General features: G+C 37.3%; 2 protein-coding genes across 2 annotated transcripts; one reads left to right on the top strand and one right to left on the bottom strand.

Annotated features, from left to right (window-relative positions):
* LOC111411136 (pentatricopeptide repeat-containing protein At1g62914, mitochondrial) lies at positions 1-2,234 on the bottom strand (the record flags this gene model as incomplete). Its single annotated transcript, XM_023041697.1, has 1 exon — positions 1-2,234. A coding segment is annotated over exon 1 (1,986 nt), but the record flags the coding sequence as incomplete, so codon positions are not given.
* A 1,090-nt stretch (positions 2,235-3,324) lies between these two features.
* On the top strand, positions 3,325-4,488 carry LOC111410943. The gene is made up of 3 exons (XM_023041535.1): positions 3,325-3,680; positions 3,792-3,857; positions 3,955-4,488. The coding sequence occupies exons 1-3, from the start codon at positions 3,507-3,509 to the stop codon at positions 4,384-4,386; spliced, it is 672 nt and encodes a 223-aa protein (XP_022897303.1). The 5' UTR covers positions 3,325-3,506; the 3' UTR covers positions 4,387-4,488.
* The last annotated feature ends 20,447 nt before the right edge of the window (positions 4,489-24,935 follow it).

A 24,935-nucleotide genomic window follows, 5' to 3' on the forward strand; every position in this document is an offset into this window, starting at 1 on the left:
TTCTTCCACTCTACCTTTCCGTCCCAATGCATCAATAACTGTTGTATATGTAACAACATCAGGGTGTTTGTTACTTAAATACATGTCATCAAAGACAGATACAGCAGCCTCTAAGTCACCCATTTGACAGAATCCATGAATGACAGTAGTAAAGTTTACCACATTGACAGCACACCCTTTATTCAGACACTCCTCCATAAATTTTCTCGCTTCGCTTGCTCTGTCTTCTCGACAGAGAGATTGAATCAAGAGGTTAATTTCAACCGGAGTAGGAAAAAAGCCCTTACTGATCATTTCCCGGGCCAAATCACATGCCTCAGACAGCTTCCCTTCTCGACGAAATCCATGCATTAACACACTATATGTCACTGCATTCGGGGTCCACCATTCCTCCTCGCTCATGTTCATCATCTCCCTTGCTTCTGTTGAATTCCCACTCCTACAAAGGCCATTTAACAATGCTGTATATGATACACAGTTTGGCTTACAACCATGCTTGTACATCTGCTGAAGTAACTTTTTAGCATGATCAAGCTCTCCAACTTTACAAAACCCATTCACAACAGCCGTATATGTCACAACATCAGGAGTGCATCCTTTTGAGATCATTTCATTCACAAGTTCTTTTGCTCTATCCATCCTCCCCTTTTGACAGAAGCAATCTATTACTGCACTGTACTCAACCTTATCAATAAATAACCCTCTTTCTTCTGCTTCTCTTAGAAATCCTAATGCCTCATCTGCATGAAGATACTTGGAAAGCATATGAATAATGGTGTTGTAAGTAACCTGGTCGGGCAACAATTTACTATCCTTCAGCATCTTCTCCATCAACCCTCTCACTTCATCGATCCTTTTTTCCTTGCAGAGAAATCCCATCACGGTATAGTAACTAACTTTATCCGGGGAGCAACCCTTGAAGGGCATTTCTGCGATCAGCTCCATTGCACTTTCAAGTCGATGTACATCGCAGTAACCCTTGATCAAACAATTATACGTAATGACATCAGGTTTCATCCCAATAACTTGCATTCTTTCCAAGAACTTCAATGCCTTCTCCAACTTATGGCCTTTCACCAGAACATAAATTGCAGTATTGCATATGGACAGATCAAGTTCTACTCCTGCTTTTTGCATCAGAGTTAATACCTGCATAGCTTTCCTAATATGCCCAGCCCTACTAAAAGAAACCATTACACAACCAAAATCTTCAGGCCCGCACTCAATCTTCCTCTTTACCATAAGCTGAAGCACCCGCTTAGCCCCCTGACACAACTTAGTCTTACTAAGAACTTGAAGCATTGCATAATACACAATTGGATCGTGCCTGTACCGCCATTGACGATCTGCCCAATAAAAGAACTTCAAAGCAACCCTTTCATCAGACAAAGTCCTCAGTACAGCACAAACTTGCCTAGGCTTCAAACTTCTCAACAAGTGCCTCAACTCCCCTTCAAGCTTCGGAGTCCATGCTGCACGAAAATCAATTATCCTACGAACTTCTTTAACTAGTGGGTGTCTTGATTCATCTTCATCCCCCTCAATACTTCTACAAACTTCACTTTGATTTCTATTCCTATTATATGAATTCAAAACCCTTAATTCAATTTCACTGTCCCCCTCATTCTCCCCTCCTTTGTTGGACTCTACAGATTCGCCCACTATATCAAGGTTAGATTTTTCTCCACTCTTATCAAGAAGTCCATCTGAAATTGAAATTCTACATTCTTTAAAACCCTTTTCTCTATTCCCAACATATCCATATTCAACGCCATCTCTTTCCAGAGACTGCCCACAAACTTTAGGGTTCAAAACTGAAGTAAAGTTCGGGCTTTTACACGATTGTGACGAAAAATATGCAATAACTACATTACAAGTAAGTGGGCATTCATGAAAATTGTCCCCAAACCAAATAAACTTACTGAATTGGCGAGTTCTAATTAGGGTTTCTCTGATTTTGTTACGAGCATTGGAATTAAATGGCATTTCGGTGAATCAAAATGCAGTAAACGAATTTCTTATACTTTTTTTTAACAGATAATTACAAAAAGAGATCGGAGCTTACGACGGTGCAATCGAACGGAATCGCGGTCAAAGTTAGGATCTTTACGATAATGTTAGAGAAAATTGCGTGTACAGAAATTTGGGATTTGATAATCAAGAAACTTAGATTGGGGATTCAAGTACCATAATGGGAAATGTTTGGAGACTGAAGCTGAAACTTTTTCTTCTAAACTAGTAATCTTTGAATTAAGGGGCCTTCAAATTTCAAGGTACAACAAATCCTCTCGGGCCAGCCCAATAATAGCAATTATTAACAATGGGCTATGGCCAGTATATATATGTTCAAGCATTCACATAAGCAATAATGGATACCGCTTATGGCAATTGATGATATTGTCCAGGGATGGAAAAATTGCACCACCCGATCTTGCTTGGTCCCACGTTACCCTGCGATGGAACAGGAATCATAGTCTCCATTTCGATTATTTTTTCATTTTATATTTTTTTCAATCATATTAAAAATATTTAAAGTAAATAAACAAACAAGCATGACTATAAACGAGAATTTTTTTAATCTGCTTTCCATGTCGATTCTCAAAAATTCCTTATGAGACAAGGATGGGACAGAAATGACCATATTTTTTATGTCATATTACATTATGCACTCTGGCTCTGATATGTGACCTCGAATAATTAAACTAAATTAATGAATTTAGTCAAGAGTTTTTTTTTTTTTTTTTGGGGGGGGGGGGGGGTTTTAAAATTAAAAAAAAATTTTTATTTTATTTTTTGCTCTTTCTTTCATTGTAATCCTCCAATTTATTTTTTTTCCTGAACAAAGATAAGTCAAAAGAAATATTTCCCTGAAAGAACTCTGTTTTTCTTCTACCGCCACCATCCCTCACCTTTTAGTGCAATTTTCCCCTTTTGTTTTCTCTAATCAATTATTCAAAATTGTGAAAATGTTATTATGAGCAAATTGTGTTGATTGGCCATGTAAAAGTATTTTACCATTACACTAACAATGGTTGTTTTATGAAAAAAAGACATTCAAAACTGAGAATTACGATAGAAGAAAAATGGAGTACACTTTAACTATAAAAAGAATGAAAGTCTTTGAAGTTGTTCAACTACGTCTCTATAATTCACTACAATGAATTCAAATCATAAAACATATAATACTTTAATTTATCATAAATTTATACTAAAAGTCAAAAAGGAATTGATAATTTGTTTTCCATATTATAACGTAGTCAACATTCAAGACTCTCGTGGTCTATGTTTTTAGCTTTCCTCAATTCTTCAAAGTTTTTGGTCCTAAAAAGAAGCCAAATAAGACCAACCCAATTCTTACATTCCTTGTTTGAAATTCAAAGCCCTCATGTTTCCAACATCAAATGCTGTCTTTAATTATCATTCTTCTCCCATATTTTTTTTTTCCCGAATATAGAGAGAGAGAAAAGGGAAATTAATTTACGAGAAGGAGATCAAGAAAAGTGATAATGGCTTGCTTTGTGCCTTTCAATAATAGGAATTTGGACATAAGTTTTCTTGTCTTCCGACCAACGGTTGTGTTTGTTGATGATCTAGTCGAGGCGTTAAAGCAGTTTTCCCTTTGTACAGAGAATCTTGGTTGTGTTCACAGCGCAATCTTTAGAAGTATTCATGGGAACATGGTACGTTTTCTTTCTTAAAAATTATTTGTACAATACCTGACTTTAGATCCTTATAATTGATCGAATAAATCCCGACTCTCTTTTAGCTTGAACTGTTGATGTTTACTACAGATAGTATGGTATGGAGCATGGATGAAGAGATCTAATGAAAATAAGCAATTAATAAATACAGCTATGGTAAGTAGCACTTATTTTATAACTATTTAGTTCCTTTGATTATTTACGAGGATTTTGAGAAAGTCCATGATTAATAGATTTTGTTCTTCCTTGTCAGATTTCCATGTTAACAAATGTAGGAAGCATGGCCATCTTAATTGACAGCAGTTTCTTTGATGCATACGCTGGTGAATCAAAAGATGGTTCTCCAGCAGCAAAATTCTTCAATGGCGATATTATCTCTCTGAGTTCTGCCACAATTTCGGGGAATGAAAACACGTTTTCTTATGCATGTTCAGCTATATTCAAAGACCGTTTTCTGAAAATGGAAGGTGCAACTGCTGGAATTTGCTTGAAATCTCAAACTATGCCAAGAATTGTTGGTCTTTTTGTGTGGAAATCTCTCCAGTTCTGCTACTCTTACATTTTGAACTCGGATAATCGAAACACGATTCTTCCTTATTTTGGTGGAATTCCTTTGGATGTAAAGTACGACGTCTTTAGAGTTGTTTATGTCAGTGGAGACAATTCAGTTTTACACTCATTATAAAATGCTGGAAAATATGTAATTTTTTTTTTCTCTCTCGGTTATGTTGTGTATATGTTAGGTCTGATCTCAGTTTTTATACAGTAAAGCATTGATCTTAGTTTACTCTGCCTATCTAATTAATATAATTATGAGAAAAAAAATAAGGTTTCGGGAATAATGGTATATCTAATAGTCAGTCTGTATTGAAGGAATCTCCAATTGTTATTCGTCAAATTGGTGTAAAAATTTCATCCAACCCAAATTCATATCATTACAACGAAGTTTTTTCTTATTTACCTTTTTGTCATTAATTTTACCCTAGAAAAATTTTTAATTTCTATTATATTATTTTATTATTTAATATTTTAACTTTATTTTAATTTAATTATTATTTTTGTTAACATTTAAAGTAATAAATAACTATATTTATAATTTATTTATATTGTGATGTTAAATGTAATATCTTTAATCGTGGTACTAAGTGTAATGCTTTTTTACTTTATAATAATACAATATTTTAGTTAATTAATTTTTTTAATTTAATAATATAATTCGTAATTTTTTTTAACTAAATTAATTGTTGAGAATTAAAAAAGAAAAAGAAAATAAAGAATCCATTATTAAAATTTGATGTAGTAAGTTCGAGATGGCTAAATAAAAAGTGTAAAAGTTGCACCATTTTTATGTAAAAGTTGCGTTACTTTAGTGTCATGAGTTGAAGATTCTCTAATGATAAATCTCTCATTCATTAAATATCAAAATTATAATTAACGCATAAGAGAATGTTATTCTTTTTAACAAAGCTGATGTTTTGAAATGTTACGTCAATTATCAAACCCTAAGAGTAATGTTATTTGGCCTTTGTGGTGCTAAGCATTATCCTATGTGACAGCTATAACTCTTTTATATGAATATATTTATAATAGATTTATGTTTCTGTACGCGCTTATTTTATTTCAAACTTAAGGATGCAAAGTTGAAGATAAGATTTAAATAAATAATAATTATACATATTCAATCATGCAAGCTTTTTAAGGAGACTATAAATATTTAAAGCTTAACCTGATATAGAGTCAGACAAAAGATTTGAACATTGGTCACATCATCACTCAATTTTTTAAAAATATGCATTTATCAAGTTTTGTTAAGAAAAAACCCAACTGACTCATACGTTTAGATACAACTGTTACACCTCTTTTAATTAGCTCTGAAAACTAGCAAACAAAATCAGGCCTGCACTCCACATCACTATCTTACAATGACCTAGCCAAACTTCCATGTAGATGTCGAGGATGAGGCGAGGCCTTTTAATAGTCGAAGTGATATAATTCATCAAACCCCTATGTAGAAGCTGAACCCTATATAAAGGTCGAACCTCCATATAGAAAAGGAGAGGCAATGTGAAGCGCTACAACACCAATCTAAGGCGAATGACCTCTGAGCATATGAGGCACATTTTTGAAAAGATCTTTCATTAAAGATTGATGTGACATATTTATAGGAGTCATTCTATCGAGTCAACTTGTTAAGTCTACTATTTGCACGTCGGACATAGGTCATAGGTCATAGGGTGGTTAATGGTCAGGAGCATGAAGTGCACTCGAGTTTAGGATTGATAGAATGACGTCTGTGACAAGGCGCCTCAACTATTAAGATGAGATCACGTGTCTTTTCATCACATGATTATCATTCCACATTTTTTATTGTTAAAGCTTGCACTTAATGTCGTTTAAAGGTAATGTAATCTTATATAATCAATTATAACTTAGCTCTTTCATTGTTCTCTAAATACTCCCAGATTTGAACCCCTTTTATTGTGGCTCCCATTTTTAACACATCTGTTTCGCGCGGGTTCGTCGCTAACAATTAAAAAGGGATTAGACGATTGTGTAAGGGACAAACATTTTGAGACAAAGTCCCAAAAAGGGGTGTTCTTTATTGGCGATGACTTTACAATCAGAAAGTAAAAACAGAATGCCTCCAAGGGGCGCAAGCACACGAGTTACTGAAAGAAGTGTTTAAATCTAAACTAAGAAATTTAAAATTACATGTTCTCTGTTCGAGAGTTTTTTGATTCCGGGTCTTTTTTGCTCTATGTCTTTTCTCCCTTTTATACTCCCTGGATGATCTCTTTGTGATCAACCGCCTAAAAACTGCTTGATCGTTCTAACTGCCCACTTTCCTCGTAATGGCCAACTTGTCATGGAACTGTCTTTTCTAACTGCTGCCATTACTCTTTGTCGTTTAACCGTTTTCAATTGAATTCCTTGAATCGTGAAACGTGATAGGGCTGCTTAACAACTGCTTTGATAACTGCGCTTCTTGATAACTATAACACTTCATGTTTGCTAAGACCTTGGGCGACTCGAAGATTTGGGCAAGAATAGAGTAGCAGCTCTGGGTGACTACATGGCATTCCATTCGCTCAGATCCTGGGCGACTTGCAAGCTTGAGCGATGGTGTTACCGCGTTCATGGGCCTCCCTATTTGGGCCTTCATCCTGAATTGTCTGATTGAGCTTCATTCTTTGGGCTATCTGATTTGGGGATCCTCCAATTGGGCTTCATTCCTTGGACCGTTCGATTTGGGCTGAATTTTTATGTGTCAACAATTACCCCCCCAATATGGCAGAATTAATACCAATTATTAAATTTTGTCATATTCACTTTTGTGTTTCCAACAACATTCGAAACTCCCAAAAATTTCAATCATTGTTTTCTTCCATAGCTTTGAAAAGGTGCGACGTTTTGCAAACCCTTATAACCCCCAAATACGTCATTTCACTGCACCATTAAATCATGCCTCACTTTTCCGCACTTCTCTCTCACATTTTTACTGTTCATCTCTTTGCTTCCCTGCTACGTAACTCTGAAAAACTCCATTTCGTCCCTAATGGCTACTTCACAATCTCGATTTGGCGACTCCTTTAGTTTTGAAGACTTTCAGAAACTTCTTAATCGTCCATACATAACTCCGAACTTTCTCGCACCTGCCAATGTCGAACTCAATGAGTTCTACCTAGGTCCTTTCTTCAACAATGGAAAGGCAATCGAACAAGTGGCGGTGGGCTAGCTGTTTTCTTGTACTCAAGGCCCTCCATTTCTAAACTCTCTGCCGCTGGGGCCACTTCGCGAAAGAGGTATTCGCACTTGACCCAAATCTGACGTAGTTTTCCGTAGGTGGCATGCTTGCCTTGTAGACCATGGTCCTACTAAGACACTTTTTGATAATGCTAGGATTTCTGATTTGTTAGAAATCTCTCTTCAACCCCCTATTTTTGATTCAGCACTTTTTTCGATCGCTTTAAGTTTTTGGTCTTCTGAATATAATATCTTTGTTTTCCCTCTTGGCCCCATGTCTATTACTTTAAAGGATGTTGGGGCCCTAGTGAATCTGCCACCTTTGGGTGATATCATTTTTCCTGGTATCTTGGTTTCTGATGGCGCCCCAAAGTTTGGTAAAAACCTCACCGAGTCTTATTCAAGCCTGCAAACCCTTCATAACCATTCGAGCGCTAAGTCTTCCCATACTGAGCGAGTGGCCTTTCTTCTGGTTTGTCTTTGTAAATATGTTTTGTGTGTGCCAAGCATAAAGCTCTCCCTGAGCTATTTACCCATAGCGCACGAATTGGCGCGTGGCAGGCCTCTAATTTATGTTCTTTCTTTTTGGCTGCCCTCTATAGAGGCATGACTTCTCTTCAAATTCAATTGAAGAATGGTGCATCTCCTACTGGCAGTGGACCTCTTTGGTTCACTCAAATGTGGTTGAGATCCTATTTTTCATTGTTTGGTGCTCCATCAATTTCTCGTCCTTCTGCTAGCTGCTATGGGCTAGCCATTGAGCCCCTGGCTCCTGTAAATATGTCTAGAAGGGATTTTTTTTCATTTTTTTATTCTTTGGATTCAATCCCTTCCTTCTTTCCTTTTCCTCCCTTTTTGACTCCAGACTATGTGCATCCTCCCTCCACTATAGACAGCGCAAGCACCTTTCTGCTCATTTGGATCCATTTTTAACCGGGATGGAGTTATTTCATGATATTTTGACTAGGACCAATGCCAAGGCAGGGGTAGAAATATATACTCCCCAATTTTTTGCTCGCCAACTTGGTTTCGGCCAAACTTGGTCTGTTCCTCCTTGCTATTCAAGGAACTTGATAGACCGGCTCCATATTATTAATAAGGCGAAGGCAGAGGTTATAAATGCTCACAATCTTCTTCTGACGAGCCATTTTTCATTAGCCCCCTTCAATTTTAGTCGTGCCATCCATCCCCTTTTTGAACAGCTCTGGCCGTCAATGAAGCGTAGATTGTTTGCGACTGATGCCAATCGTGCCTTTCATTCACTGGACCAGCCAAACATTTCTTCCCCTCCTCCTGTTTTAGTCACTCCTTTGTCCATCCGGAGTCCTTCTCCTCCTCGTCGCGCTAAACAGTCTGTTCGTCCATCTTCTTCTCTCCCTGCCAAGCCTACTGCAACCAAAAGTGCCTCGAGTCGCAAACGGCCAGCCTCAGCATCTCCCATTCTGGAGGATGATGTTGATGATGATGATGATGATGATACCCCTCTTATTATCAGGAGAAAGGTAATTAAATTGGTTTACTCACAAGCATACTTTTCCATACTTGAAATTTTTCTGTGTGCTGATGATTTATTTGGACTTTTAAGAAAAGTTCAGTCTCTCCTTTAAAGGCTTTGGTATCGGCAGCTCCTGCTCCATCATCCTCCGCTGAGGCTATTTCATCCAAACTAGCTGATGAAGGGACTACACTTAGAGAGACATCTTCAGTCCCAGAATCGTCATCACAACCAATGGATGAGCCACCTTCTTCCCAGGGCGTCAACCCCCCAAACATCGAAACAGAAGATAATTCAGTTTTTTGATGCTTTACCTTTGCTTGTGCTATTGGTTTCTGATTTATTGCTTTTGAGTTCTGCAGATGCTCCTATGAGTCTGCCCGTTGTGGCAACATCTTCTCGCTCAGATAAGGGGAAGTCCTTGAGAATGGTGGAGCCATAGGTGGCAGACTTGGCTGAGGATATGCCATCTTCTAAGATTATTGATGAGGTAATCTTTACTTCACTTTTATTTCCATCTTGTTCGTTGTAGTGAGAATCTTCAGTATTGGCAATATTCTTTGTAGGATACTGATAATATTGTGCGTTCCATCCAAAACTTGTTCGCTTCCTGGGGGCAAGTCAAGACATCTCACCCTACTCCATCTAGTCGTTCTGCTACTTCTTCAGAGGAAGATATGAAGTTCCTCAAGCAGTCGATATTTGAGTACGTGTCCTTCATGGATACGGACATTGGTAAGGCTAGTGCTGCCAGACATAAGGATAAGCTTGAGCATTTGAATGCGAAGTTGGAGCAAGCACTGACACTTCCGTCGCTCAATCTTTCTGCTGATTTTAAAGCGACGTTGAAAGTTATCCATTCCGAGGTCCTCTCCTTGCTGGCCAAGAATGTTGAACTGAAGGCCAAAAGTACTCAATATCTTCGCACCGTATCTGAAAAAGAGTCTTAGCGTCAGGAGATCAACAAAGTTGAGGACGAGTTGAAAGAAATCTCTTTCGAAGTCATGATTGAAGACTCTTTGATGGCTAGTTTGGCTGCTCAGATGAAGGAACTTCAAACCAAAATGGACGACTGCAAGGCGAGAATGGCTGCTAAAAAGCGTAACGCCTCTCAAGAAATTGAGCGAACTAAGTCTTTGGTCGAGCAGTACAAGAAGTTGGAAGTTGATGATGACGTTGTGGCCGAATTGAACATCACTTCCTCTCGGCAGAACGAGGACTGGGAAAAACTTAGGGAAAAAATTCGTTCGGTATGGGGCGGATTGTAATTAAGACATATAATGCCTTAACTTTTTCTTTTTGGAATTTCGCATTTTACTTTCCCTTTGTAACCTTGTACATCATTAATGAACATCTATGTTAACTTCTGGTGCATTTATTTGACGTTTGTCTTTTAATCGCCAATCCTTCAAGCATTCAAATTTTGCACATTTTCTCTTGATATTTTCACCTCTTTTCCCAAGACTTTTGGCTACTTAATTTCATTTACTAGGTAGAATGTGGCTGCTCATATTCCGTCTCTTCATCTCCACCCCCTATAAATGCACGTATGCTTCGCACTTTCCATCTTCATTTTCATTTTCATTTTCTTCTTCGAAACCAATTTGTTGCCATTGTTTGGCATTCTGACAATCAATCCAAAACCTTCGTCTGTAAAAATGGATTGTTTGGTCCGCCTATTTTACTACTTGTTTTGATGTCACCTTTGGTATGAGAGATATAAGAAATATTTTTTGGCCAGCAGTGAAGTTTTTTCCATCAAAGTTCTTCCCATCATCTCTTTGTTCTTTACAAGGGGTTCGATGATGGAAGGCAATTTTTGGGATGCTTGCAGGCCACCTTGCTTGCTGAGAGTGCTTCTCATGCCCGCCATTGCAGCGATGCATTTAGGAAGGCGGTGCGAGGCCAGTCCACCCTCTTACTCGGCGATCGACCGGGAAATTAGCTTACTTTTAATTGTAGCTTGTAGAGCATCTATTATTTGTATCTTGCAACTTTGTAATGAACGTTTGATAATAAAGGAATTTATTTGAACGTATTTCGCTCTAACCTTTTTATCCCTAATCGTTCAACATGTTTTGATTACACTTTTATCTGTTCACTTTCCCATAAAGAAGGAACATATTTTTTCAAATATTTGCCGTTGATGAATCTCACGTGCTTGGTGCCATCTAAATCTTCCAAATGATATGCTCCATTGGGCAACACACTGTTTACTTTGTATGATACTTCCCAATTGGGCGACCACTTCCCGTACTTTGAATCCTTGCTATTCAAAGGGAGTATCGTCTTCCAAACTAATTCGCCCAGGCTGAACAACTTGGCTATGACTTTTTTATTATAAAACTTAGCCATTCTCTATTTTTGAACTTGCAATCTATCTAAAACGTCCAACTTTAATTCGTCCAACCCAATAAATTTTGAACTAGTGATTCGGTATACTCATAATTATTTAACTTATATTGCAAGCACACTCTAATCGATTACACGTTGATTTCCATAGGCAAAATAGCCTCCTGTCCATAAGTAAGTTGGAAAGGAGTAATTTTGGTACTTGACCGAGGTGATGTTCTATAAGCTCATAAGGCCTTATTCAGACATTCGTGCCAATTTCTGGCATTTTCATCTATCATCTTTCTGATTATATTTTTTAGAATCTTATTAGAAGATTCTGCTTGTTCGTTGGATTGAGCATAATATGGTGTGGAGTTTACTAATTTAACCCCAAACTCGCTCAAAAATTTGTTTACTTGATCCCCATTCAAAGATGTTCCGTGATCTACCATCAACATTTGTGGAATTCCAAACCTATAAATGATGCGATCACGGATAAACTCTATGACATTCTTTTGGGTGATCTCTTTTAAAGGTACCGCCTCTACCCACTTGGTGAAATAGTCGGTTGCAACTATAACAAAAATATGTTGCTTGGACGATGGGGGATAAATCTTCCCTATCAGGTCTATCGCCCAACCCTTGAACGGCCAAGGTTTAATAATATGTGACATCTCTCGTGCTGGCGCCCTTTGTATTGGACTATGCTTTTGGCATGCTAAACAATTCTTTGCATACTGAACGCATAATTCTCTCATCTTTGGCCAAAAATATCCACTCCTAATAATTAACCATCTCATCCTTTGGCCAGCTTGATGAGCTCCACGTATCCCTTCGTGCACCTCAGCCATGATCGTTCTGACTTTTTGCAAACTTACACACTTTAGCAATACACCATCAGAACGTTTCTTAAGCAACTCTTCATCTATTAGTGTATAGTTCAGCAAACGCAGCTTCATTTTCCTACTAATCCCTCCATTAGGTTCTTTAAGGAACCTTTTAATCTCTGTTCTTCAATCCATTGCATCTCCATCTTGTATGCAGTGAAATTCAATCCTTCTCGCCCTTCTTTGGGTCACGGGCAATATGGTTCTATACTCACAAGTAGACTTCCAATTCAAAACCTTTGAGTACCCTGAGGCCATTTGGGCTAACTCATTTGCCACGTCGTTATATATCCTATTAACGCATTGAAGTTCTACTTGGTCGAATTCTTCTAACAATTCTTGGGCGATCTCATATTGACTTATAATGGAATCACTTTGACATTTAAAATCACCAATCAATTGGTGAATTACCAATTGAGAATCGCCCCTAACGATCACATTTTTTTACTCCCATGTCTATCATTAGTTCTAGGCCTACGATTAAGGCTTCATATTCGGCCTGATTGTTGGTGCACATCCTGTTTAAAGTGAACGCAAACTTTTAGCAAATCCCTAAAGGATTAATCAATGCTACTCCTACTCCTGCACTTTTAGAGGTTTTTGACCCATCGAAATACAACACCCAAGGTTTTAGCTTGAACGAATTGATTTCTAACTCAATTTCTTCGGGCATGTCAAGGCATGGATGATCGACTCGAAAGTTAGCCAAAGCCTGATTTTTGACTGCCTTTTGAGATATATATTGTATCTCGAATTCTGATGAAGCTAATGTTCAAAGGCCTATCCTTTGGTGTAAAATAAGGCGCGAGAACATAGACTTAACTAAATTTACTTTAGAAATTAAATAAACGGTTACAGGCCGTAAATAAGCCCTGAATTTTGTACATATGAAATACAATGCAAGACATAATTTTTCGATAGCAGAGTAATTACATTCACATTTTGTTAACCGTCTACTTAAGTAGTAAATTGCCCTTTCTTCACCAAATTGATCTTCCTGTGCGACCATTCCAACTATTGATTCTTTCTCAGTCGATACGTACACTTTCATTGGCCGTCCTTAGATTGGTGACACCAACACTGGTGGACCTGATAAATATATCTTCAGACTTTCAAAAGCCTTTCGATGTTCTTCTTTTCAGACGAATTCTCCTAATTTTTCAGCTTTAAGAGCTGCGAAAAGACTTTAGTTCGCCCTGCACAGTTAGAAATAAAGCGTCTTAAAAAGTTTACTTGGCCTAGAAACCTTTGCAATTCTTTTTTTTTTTTGCTAGATGGTTTGGCTTCTAAAATGGCCTTCGCTTTATTTTTATCAAGTTCAATCCCTCTTTTGTGTACCAAGAAACCAAGAAAGTTCCCTGCATTAACACCAAATGCATATTTCAAGGAATTCAACTTTAGCTTATATTGCTTCATTCGCTCAAACGAACATCTTAACTGTTCGAAATGGTCCTCTTCTTTAATGAATTTGACCACTATGTCATCTACATACACTTCAACAAACTTGCCTATCATATCATGAAAGATTAAATTCATTGCCCTTTGATAAGTTGCTCTTACATTTTTTAGGCCGAAAGGCATGACCACCCATTCAAAACATCCTAGAGACCCAGGGCATCTAAAGACAGTTTTGTGTATGTCTTCTTCAACTATATAAATTTGATTGTATCCTGAATACCCATCCATGAAAGAATACATGACTTGTCCGGCAGTTGAGTCTACTAAAGAATCCACCGTGGGCATTGGATACTCATCTTTGGGTGTAGCTATGTTTAAATTCCTAAAGTCTATGCACACCCTTAGTTTACCATTCTTTTTTAGTATTGGCATAATATTAGACAACCATTCGACATATCTGGCTATTCTAATAAAGCCTACTTTCAATAATCGCTCTATCTCTTTCTTAATCTCAGGGAGTACATTAGGAGCAAAACGTCTAAGAGGCTGCCTATGAGGTTTAAAATTAGGTTTAGTTGGTAACCTATGTTCCACCAAGTCTCTATCTAAACCGGGCATTTGTTCATATTCCCAAGCAAAACAATCTTTATACTCCTTTAGCAAAGCGATTAATTTATCACTAACCTCTTGATCGAGCATCTGGCTGATGAATGTTGGACGATCTTCTCCTTCATTGCCAATATTTACTTTGATCGGAGGGTCTTTGCTTGAGCGTATCCAGGTTTGATGATCTGCATCACTTCGTCGTCCAGTTTCCTTGTAAGTACTTCTTCTTCTAAACAGTCCACCTTGTTGACTTCTCGGCCAATGCTTTGTTCTAACTTGAATACTGCTAATTTGTCTTTCAGCGCTTTCAGGGTTGTCTCTTCTTTCGCCTTGTCATTGCATTCCTTATTGAAAGCCATTAATTTGGTTTTGAAGGCCTGAATATCAGTCGTTTGCTCTTGTTGCTTAGAACTCATTCAAGACTCCTTAATTATTCTTTTGCCAATTACTGGCTCTTCTAGCGCCACTATATTTGGCCTCATTTGTCTGAACATTTCAGTGACTGCGTCCACTGAAAATGGCTCTTCGCTTTGCGCGACAACTTGAGTTTCTTCCCCATCTTGTACTATCCTGACAGGTCCATAGTTTCCTTCATACATGAACTTTTCCATCGAGTTTGCTTCTGCGACAAAAGGTCTATGATCGGCCTGTAGCACCTCTGCTTCGCCCTTGTTATTCCAAAAAATCAGGGATTGATGGAGCGATGAGGGTATACAGCGACTTCCGTGTATCCAATCTCTTCCTAGTAACACATTGTAACTAGTAGGACCATCTATTACAAAGAAGATTGTGGTCCTAGTAGTTGTCCCTATAGTTATGTCCACTGGCTTAACTCCCTTAGCTGAAGTTGCTCCTCCATTGAAACTCGTAAGGATGACTTCTGTTGAAATCATGTCACCCTCTGTCTTTGCAAATTTCCTCATCATCCTAGATGGAATGGTGTTTATAGCTGCTTTATTGTCGATAAGCACTTTTGCCACAGGGATGCCGTTAACTAGAGCTTTAACGTACAGTGGCCTCAAGTGTTTAGTTAATTTCATGGCTGGTCGTTTAAAAATAACCTTTTTGGTAGCCTCTATTTCTACTTCCTGCTTGTTTTCTGTCGAATTATCACCCTGTGATAAGTCGACGTGCAGCATATCGCCCTGAGCCTTTGTCTCCTGAATTTCCTCCTTACTATTTTCTAATGCTTCCTCATCAGTTACCTAACCTGTGGGAGGGGGCATTATTCTTGGAGGTGATCCATACTTTTCAGAGCGAGGCACTCTCTTCTTCCTTTTGGGCGTCCTGTACAGTACATAGAAATCAAAAGGACGCCCAGATGGTTCTCCCAACAAGTCTACTTCGTGAACTCCCTCTCGATGTAGTTGCTTCAACAGAGTATTGTGCGATACTCCTCTCCTTCTTCTTTCTGCTTCTAGGTCGATTTCTTCTTCGATGTCTGTCATCTCGTCATCTTCTTCATCATTGTAGGCCTCTCTAGAAGTCTGACCTTCTTCACATTCCAGCACGCAAGCCTCTCCTTCGTTGTCCTCCCTTTCTTCTTCTTCTTCTTCTTCTTCTTTATTCTTGAATTCATTGGCCAGTAAGTAATTATTAGCCACGACAAGAGGTAACGTATTGAATTGGATAGTAAGGCGCTGATCTGGATCTTCTCCATCCCTTCTGTCTCGCTCAAACTTTGATCTCCCAGAAGAAGTTTCTGACAGTTCTTTCATTGATTCATCTGTACCGGTCTCTTCACTATTTTTGAGAACATTTTGATTGGCTACCTTGAGTAGTTTAGGCGCTTTAAGATGTGGCACTCCCTGTTGCTACCTCATCATTCGTCCATAGTTTCGTTGAAAACGCCTTTGTTGGGTTCTAGTTATCTCATCGAAGGGTATTATCCTTCCTGCATTATTCTAGAACGAATGCCATACATTTGGCCGACGAGGTTGCGGCCTGAATGTTCTCCCATTATCTACTGGTCTGAATTGCCTCTTAAAAGGCGGTCCTCTATAGAATCATGTACCTCGCCCTCTACCAGGCTGAGTGTTTGGTAAGAAAGTAGGGCGATGGGGATGCTGTCATATCCCTGGTTTCTCCGTGTTCCCACTCACTTCTCTTTTACATCTTGCACACAGGACGTCTTCGTCCTTTTTTGGCTCTTTCCCCTTAATTCGTTCAAAGACACTGGGATGTGGTCCAGGGTCTTCTTCTCCATCATCTATGACCAACTTTAATTTTGGCAACTTGTTTTTGAAACCAGACGTCACCATGTTCACTCCAAGTGGCTGTGGAAAAGGATTTTCATCCACTGCCATCTTCTTCTTATTGTCGAACGTAATTCGTCCTGATTCAATGGCATCCTGCAATACATGGCGAAAAACCAAGCAATTGTTAGTCAAATGTGACCATGCATTATGCCACTTACAATATTTTTTACCCTTAATTTGTTTAGGGTTTGACAATTTATGCTTATCGCTCAGCTTTATCTGCTTATCCCTATATAATTTATCAAATATAAGGTCAGCTTTGGTTACATCGAACGAGAACGTTCTAGCTTTTATGTTTCCATCTTTCATGGGCTCATCTTTACCCGATGGTCTAAGCTTAGTCATTATAGGACAAGTATACGTGTCTCCTTTGACTAATTCGACCAAACACATTTCGACTTGATCGTATGATTCGTCGCTGATGGTATGAACGTCAAAATTTGGGTCTTTGTAATATGTCCCTTTACTAGAATTTTTCATCTGCTCTTCTTCTCTTATCAGTCGTTCATACCTAATCACATTCGCACTCAACTGGAAAAGGTTAGGAAATTCCTTGTCTTGGAATTTCTTTTTTAAATCAAAGCTCAAACAGCCCTGAGCGATTTTGACAAATTCTTTTTCGGTCAAAGGTACAAACACTTGCTTCTTGCTATCTTGAACCTTTGAAGAAAACTTTCTGCCCATTCGTTTGGCATTTGACGTAAATTCGCCAAATCAGCCAAAGTGACCTCAGACTCAGTTTTATAAAATTGAGCGTGAAATAATTGTTCCAATTGTTGTCATGTTTGAACAGAGTTCGCTGGCAAGTTGATAAACCAAGAGAAAGCTACTCCTGTTAATGAACTAGGGAAAAGCCTCATTTTATGGTAATCAATTACATCACCACTTTGCAATGTGAATCGCCCTATGTGTTCTAGAGTAGACACCTCTCCTAAACCGATAAACAGTGAGAATTTTGGCACTTTATACCCTCTAGACCATGGATATGCTTTGGTCTACTAATCAGCATATGACTTTGTGTAAGTCGGCCTAATGACAGGACGCACCCCAAAAGCCATCTGATCCTGTACGATTTCCATAATCTGATTTCTCAACATGACGTTGGGATCATATGAAATCCCTACAGGTTGGTTAATCGGATGATTTGCATGAGGACTGATGTTTGGTCCTTGATTGGCAACAAAGTTACCATGATTAGGGCCATTACCATTAGCCTGAACATCTATTCCCTCATTAACACGTGGGGTATTCTGTCCATTGTTTAAGACATTATCTCTTACATTTGGATTACCCCCCAAGTTAGGCGTACCACTACCATTGTTCTGATTTGGCACTGCACCACCCCCTTGGTTTGAAGTAGAGGGACCAAAAAGTGGTTCTATCCCTTGATTCGGATTTAGGGCTGAGGGATTATGTCCTACAATTGTCCTAATTTGAAAGTGATTTGCAAGAGGCATAACCGGTTGACATATTTGGCCTACTAACTTATTCATTATTTCGTTCAAAGTGTTAAGTTGTTTGGCCATGTTTTCATAATATGCATTCCCATTTTGGGAAAATCTTTCCATATTATGAATACTTCGAAGATTTACCTGTTCAACGATATCTTGTGTGAGTTCTCCAAGTAGTGCACGCATGGTTCGAGGACTCAACTCTGTCATTGGTTCGTAACGATTGTTACTGCTTTGATTCTGTCCATCTGTTCGTGGAGAGGCATGCTGCTCCTCATATCGCTTGATCACAGATTGGACTCCTCCCTGACTTGCTGCTTCCTTATCGGATCTCTGAGGCATATTGTTTCACCTTTTGTATTTTCAACACCAAACACCACCGTCCCACTGGGCGTGTCAAATTGTTTCGCGCGGGTTCGTCGCTAACAATTAAAAAGGGATCAGGCGATTGTGTAAGGGACAAACCTCTTGAGACAAAGTCCCAAAAAGGGGTGTTCTTTATTGGCGATGACTTTACAATCAGAAAGTAAAAACAGAATGCCTCCAAGGGGCGCAAGCACACGAGTTACTAAAAGAAGTGTTTAAATCTAAACTAAGAAATTTAAAATTACATGTTCTCTGTTCGAGAGTTTTTTGATTCCGGGTCCTTTTTGCTCTATGTCTTTTCTCCCTTTTATACTCCCTGGATGATCTCTTTGTGATCAACCGCCTAAAAACTGTTTGATCATTCTATAACTGCCCACTTTCCTCGTAATGGCCAACTTGTCATGGAACTGCCTTTTCTAACTGCTGTCATTACTCTTTGTCGTTCAACCGTTTTCAATTAAATTCCTTGAATCGTGGAACGTGATAGGGTTGCTTAATAACTGCTTTGATAACTGCGCTTCTTGATAACTATAACACTTCATGTTTGCTAACACCTTGGGCGATTCGAAGATTTGGGCGAGAATAGCGTAGCAGCTCTGGACGACTGCATGGCATTTCATTCGCTCAGATCCTGGGCGACTTGCAAACTTGGGCGATGGTGTTACCGCGTTCACGGGCCTCCCTATTTGGGCCTTCATCCTAAATTGTCTGATTGGGCTTCATTCTTTGGGCTATCTGATTTGGGGATCCTCCAATTGGGCTTCATTCCTTGGGCCATTCGATTTAGGCTGAATTTTTATGTGTCAACAACATTGTACTCCAAACTACTTATATTAACTGACTTGACCATCGAGTGCTTGTTGCTACATTCCCCACTATCGAAGAAGGCCAAGTGATCTAACGATTTGTTTAAGTGTGTAGGAAGATGCTACGTGTATGCGAGAGGAATCAAGATCTGTTGACCACGTCACCCCTAAAAAAAATGAGATCAACAAAAATAATTTAGACTGGAGAGATGTGCAACACAATCATACGTGCATGTTATGTGTTAGAAACTTATATACTTGGTTCTTGTTTATCAATCGGAACTTGGCTGGAAGCTGTGTCAAGTGGTAGGAAATATCATATACAAGTAGTCTATTACAAGAATGTGAACATATCTTAATTGTCTAAACAAGATCATTGAAAATTCACATTTTCAAATGCTTTATAAGACTGCCTACCATTGTGGTTGGCCGGTCCACCTCTCGTCAAAAAGGGAATTTAATACACGACCCACGTTGAGAATGATTGAGATTTTTCAATTGCAATTTTCCAAAATGTTGTCATCGTACAAGTTTGTAGTCTGTTAGAAATTGAATTTTCACAAAAATTGGAGGAAGGGTTACAAAATTAAAGAACCCATAAAAAAATAAGTTGTGCTCGATGCATATAACTCGTTGATTCTCAAACATATAATGTATCTTTGTATTTAAACTTGCGAACATCACCAATATTATATTATGTTATACTTGGTCGATAACTTTTGTCGATGTTTTCTATTCTTCTGGACAATATTCAAGTTATTTCATTGCAATTTTGGATACCCTAAAATTCAAAATCAAGAAGTATTATCTATCCATGATTGAAGGGGGGTGGTGGTCAAAGTTTTGGTAAGAAATAAGAAGTAAAGAATACACGCAAAGTCAAGGCATGATTGGGGCAGTGACAGGGAAAACACTACATGTGAGTGCAGTTACATACCACAGTCCAAGTACCCAATGCATTAATGATACCCTACTAATGGAAAGAATGTCTTGGACTTTTTCAAACTTAAATGGCTATAAAATTTAAAGATTCAATATAAAATCAATTGATACAGAAATTTAAGTTGTTAGAGAGAGATAAATGTATAATTTTTACGACTTTTAATGAATAGGTGATTTTTTTTCTCATCAAAATTTTACACATACACAAGTTTATTAAATGAGTGACAATTAAATTTAAACTTAATACATTTATCTATTTTGATATCATATTGAACAATCGATCTAAAAACTTTAACGATTAAGGATGATCGTGCGTATATTAAATATATGTCCCCAACACTCTCAAAATTAAAAACAAGTAGATTAATTAACTTAATATTCAATCTTATTTTAAAATTGATACGTTCAAATGAGTTATCATTTCACATAGCTTAAAAATAAGAATTATAAAACCATACAAAAATTTGAACAGATATTATTTTTATTTAATTGATCTTCTAAAATAGAGCAACACGATTCAATAATACCATAATGAAAAATACATATTAGACAATCTTAAAATTATTTTATTTTCAATTTTTGAAATGAGGGAAAGCTGTGCGGCACTCCCTTATGACGTGAAACTCTGAGCTAAATAATTTTTTTTTTATTTTTTATTTTTTTTTTTTATAACTTTTGTTGGATAATGTTGTTTATCATTTTATAGGCTGGTGACCTTACCAGCTAGGATTTAGTGCCCTATAATTATTTGAGGGGAATAATGAGAATGTTAATAGTAATGAATTTGAATCTTTCAATAAAGTGTCATACGTTATGCATCGTTGGATTCTTTGACACTCTAGTAATTCTCTTATTGATTTGTGTGATGACATGTGCATGGTTTTATAATAAGTTCACAATGTTAAAAAGATTACATCCTATGCCAAATTGTCACACGACAACCTAGACCTGGATTGCGGTCCCTCGCCTATGTTTTAAGCTTTATAGACTAATCCTAGGAAATAAGGAATTTAGAGGGGCGTCTCCGATTTTGTTGCTATTTTAAATATTTCTTATCTTTTTATTGTCGATTATTCTCTTTTCTAAATTTTAAGATGTTCTTAAAGGTTGAACCTCAATCTTAAGAGCCTCCATCGCCCCATCCCTAAAATATCGTGAGGGAGGTAAATCACGGAATGTGTCCCAATAGGTCAGGGAACAAGAGCTTGCATGTATACTGGTGCCCACAAAGAGTCCAATTCCATATCTCAGGAATCGAACCCTCACACTGCGGCTATCAGCGAGGTAGAGACTACCTCACTCCTATCCTTTGCACTACTGAATTATGCTCCGAGGGGCTAATTCTAAGATGTTCTTGTTATCATCCTTGAAGGTCTGTGGCTACTTTATTAAATATGCATTTATAATTATTAAACCTTTTTTAATTTTTAAAAGCAGTTGTGCTAAATATACATGATGATTTACATATACATAATGTGATGAGATGTAATTAGTTTAGAATTCCTTCAATCAAATAAAAAAACTTTCTCGCTCTCTTTTTTACACATCATTTGTATATAAATTATTATATAATTTTATTATGTGCGAGTAGCATTATTGAAAAAATATTATACCTTTTAAACTTGTTTATTTATACGCACAGTGATGACCTAAAATGAATGGTGGATCAGGTGACGACCTTTTCCTATTAACCTATGTATATGTTGGTTTGTTTCATGTGGGCATTACTTTCCCCGTCCATGTATTTTTTATACGAAAATTCCACCACGGTTTCCAACTTAATGTTTGGGTGAGACGGCGATTTTAGGTTTGGACTCTAAGTGGGTTGATTCGAATATTTTAATACTCGAAATCATAAATTATACTTCGAGTATTTTTAGATCAAATTATTTTGACATTTTGTAAATGGTCCCAATACAATATTTAAAAAATAATGAGCTAACAATTTAAATTATTTTCTCAATATCTAATAGACATGGAATAAACAAAAATATCACTAAAGTATATATTTCAGCATTCTCTTAGTCATTGCAAATATATCATCAAATAACATTCAACATTTAGCGGAATGTGACAAAAATGCATTCAATACTTAACCAAGCATAAAACATTAAATTGCCTACCTGCCCTCGGGTATAACTTAGTGGTGCAAAGGATAGAGTGATGTAATCTCAACTTTTCTGACAGCCGCAGTATAAGAGTTTAATTCTTGATATATGGAATTGGACTCTTTATGGGCACCAGTATACAGATAAGCTCTTGTTCTCTGACCTGTTGGGGCACATTCCGCGATTTACCTCCCTCACGATACTCTAAGGGGGGAGCGGTAGGAGCCCTCAAGGTTGTGGTTCAACCTTTTTTATTTTATTTTAAATTGCCTACCTAAATGACGAATCAAAAACTAGAAACCGACAATAAGGAAATATTAGATTCTACAAATGCTAAGACTACATAAATTCATTCCTATTAAAATAGCATGACAATCAGTATTGTTGAATTTTCTTTTCATCTCATTATTTCCTTCATACACCATTCGGTAATTGGACCAAGGTGAACAAATTGTAAAAAAAAGAATACTTTTAAAAATGATAAATTCGGTTCTTGAGCTAGGTATCCACGATTCTGATTTACGAATCAAGACCCATCCAGGACTCGATCGATTCTTGGTTCTTGATTCTAATTACTGGTTTAGTGGTTTTGTTTACTCAAGGCTCATTGTGCAACTACACCAAAATGTCAAAGACTAAATTCCCACTTGCATTATATGTTGAAAACCAATACTCGAGGCTAATTGTAAAACATGGATTGTAACTCTTTGTGGGCACTAGTGTACAGATAGTTCTTGTTCCCTGACCTGCTGAGGCATATCCCGAAATTAACTTCTCTCACGATATTCCAGGGACGGGACGGTGGGGGCTCTTACGGTTGGAGTTCAACCTTTAAATTGCCACTCGATTTATATGTTGAAAATCAATATTCACTTTTAATATCTATATAATGCGTACAAACTTGTGTATGTAACGAGGGGTAGGTTATGGAATTCAGTATCCTTTTCCTGAGTTTCCTGATTCATTCATTGATTAATTCGGCATTGGTGGATGTGTAGATTGTGAGTATCTTTGACTCATTTTTCGGCCACTACTCCCACTATTTAATTGGTTTTTTCACCAAATTACTTGAATTATGTACGTTGCTAAGCTAAATTTAGTTATAAAATATATTAGAGAAATTGTAAAAATTAAATGGAGAAATGTTCGTTCCTTTGAGGGCTGTCGAAGAGTTGGTAGAGTGTTGAATAGATTTGGTATTAATGGAAAAAAGGGACAGAAAAAGTGAGAAGTGAAAAATTATAGATGGACTGATGTACCTTGACGTACAACTACTCTCTGCTCCATTTGCTGTCTAACAGTACAGTTACGTCATGCATATATACATTTAGTGAGATGCCAACAATGTCGCTTTTGTGCGCGCGCCAGGGATGGAAACTGGAATTGAAGGAATAGACAGATTAATAAGATCGATTTCATGTTTGATTTAGCTATAAAAATTGATTAGATTAAAGTAAATAATTATCTTAAGGCTAATTAGCACAAAACGTCCCTACCTTTGGAAGTTTTTGTGGATAACGTCCCTACCTTTCGTTTTTTGGCGGAGAACGTCCCTATCTTTACCATTTTTTGCGCAAAACGTCCTTCTGTCAATTTCCCGTTAAAATGTTTCTTTAAATCAATTAAAATGGATCTTTTCTTTTTAAAATGCAGGGGTAAAATCATCTATCCAACATTTTCTTCACTGTATAATTTCTCCCACCTCTTTCTTCTTCAAATGTTCAAGAAAAAGTAGAGTAACATGAAAAAAAAATTTGAACAATATTATTTCATTCAATAAATTAAGGAAAATGACGTGAGAATGACTGCATTTCTGGTAGAAAATATTCATGACTGCTGTAATACTGATTGTTCAAAACATTTTGGAATGCTATATGAAAAGAATGAATATGTGGTTAATAAAAATGAGATGTTCATCCTCATTTTGTGCTTACGAAGGGTGTAAATAAGAGGTAAAGTGAGAAGGCCAATCAAAGTATGATTTTCTAAATGGACAATACATGTGATGGAGTGAAGAAGATGATGAAATATGAACGTGTTTTCTCCCCCATTTTAGCATAAAATTGAATTGGTGATAACAATCCCTACCTTGATATTGTCTTTGCAAAAAACATCCCTACCCTTACAATGTCCCTGCACAAAACATCCCTAACTTTACATTCTATTTGCGCAAAACATCCCTACCTTTGTTAAAAATTGTGCAAACCGTCCCTACGTATTTTGAGCCAAACAACCTGTCTAAACTGCAGCCAAATACAATTCTGTTTATCCCTGCAATTGAATGTCCGTAACACCTAGTTCGAACACAGCAAAATCAATACTCAACATCCAAGTTCAATAACAAAATGCAGTAAAATCAGCACTCAACAACCAAGCTCAATAACCAATCTAAGTAAAATGAGTACTTGACAATAATTAAAGAGTGCTCATTTCTGGATATCTAGTTTGGAGAAGAGAAAAGGTCACATAATCAGAAAGTGTCTATTTCTGTCCAGCTGTTCAAAATTATACACATCTTATTTACACCATTTATAAGCACAAAATGAGGATGGACATCTCATTTTTATTAACCACATATTTATTCTCTTCATATAGAATTCCAAAATGTTTTGAACAACTAGTATTACAGCAGTCCTAAATATTTTCTACCAGAAATGCAGTCATTCTCACGTCATTTTCCCTAGTTTATTGAATGAAATAATATTGTTCAAGTTTTTTTTTCATGTTACTTTACTTTTTCTTGAACATTTGAAGAAGAAAGAGGTGGGAGAGATTACACAGTGAAGAAAATGTTGGATGGACGATTTTACCCCTACATTTTAAAAAGAAAAGATCCATT

The sequence above is a fragment of the Olea europaea genome, chromosome 15 (assembly GCF_002742605.1).
Source record: "Olea europaea var. sylvestris chromosome 15, O_europaea_v1, whole genome shotgun sequence".
NCBI classification, from domain to species: Eukaryota; Viridiplantae; Streptophyta; class Magnoliopsida; order Lamiales; family Oleaceae; genus Olea; species Olea europaea.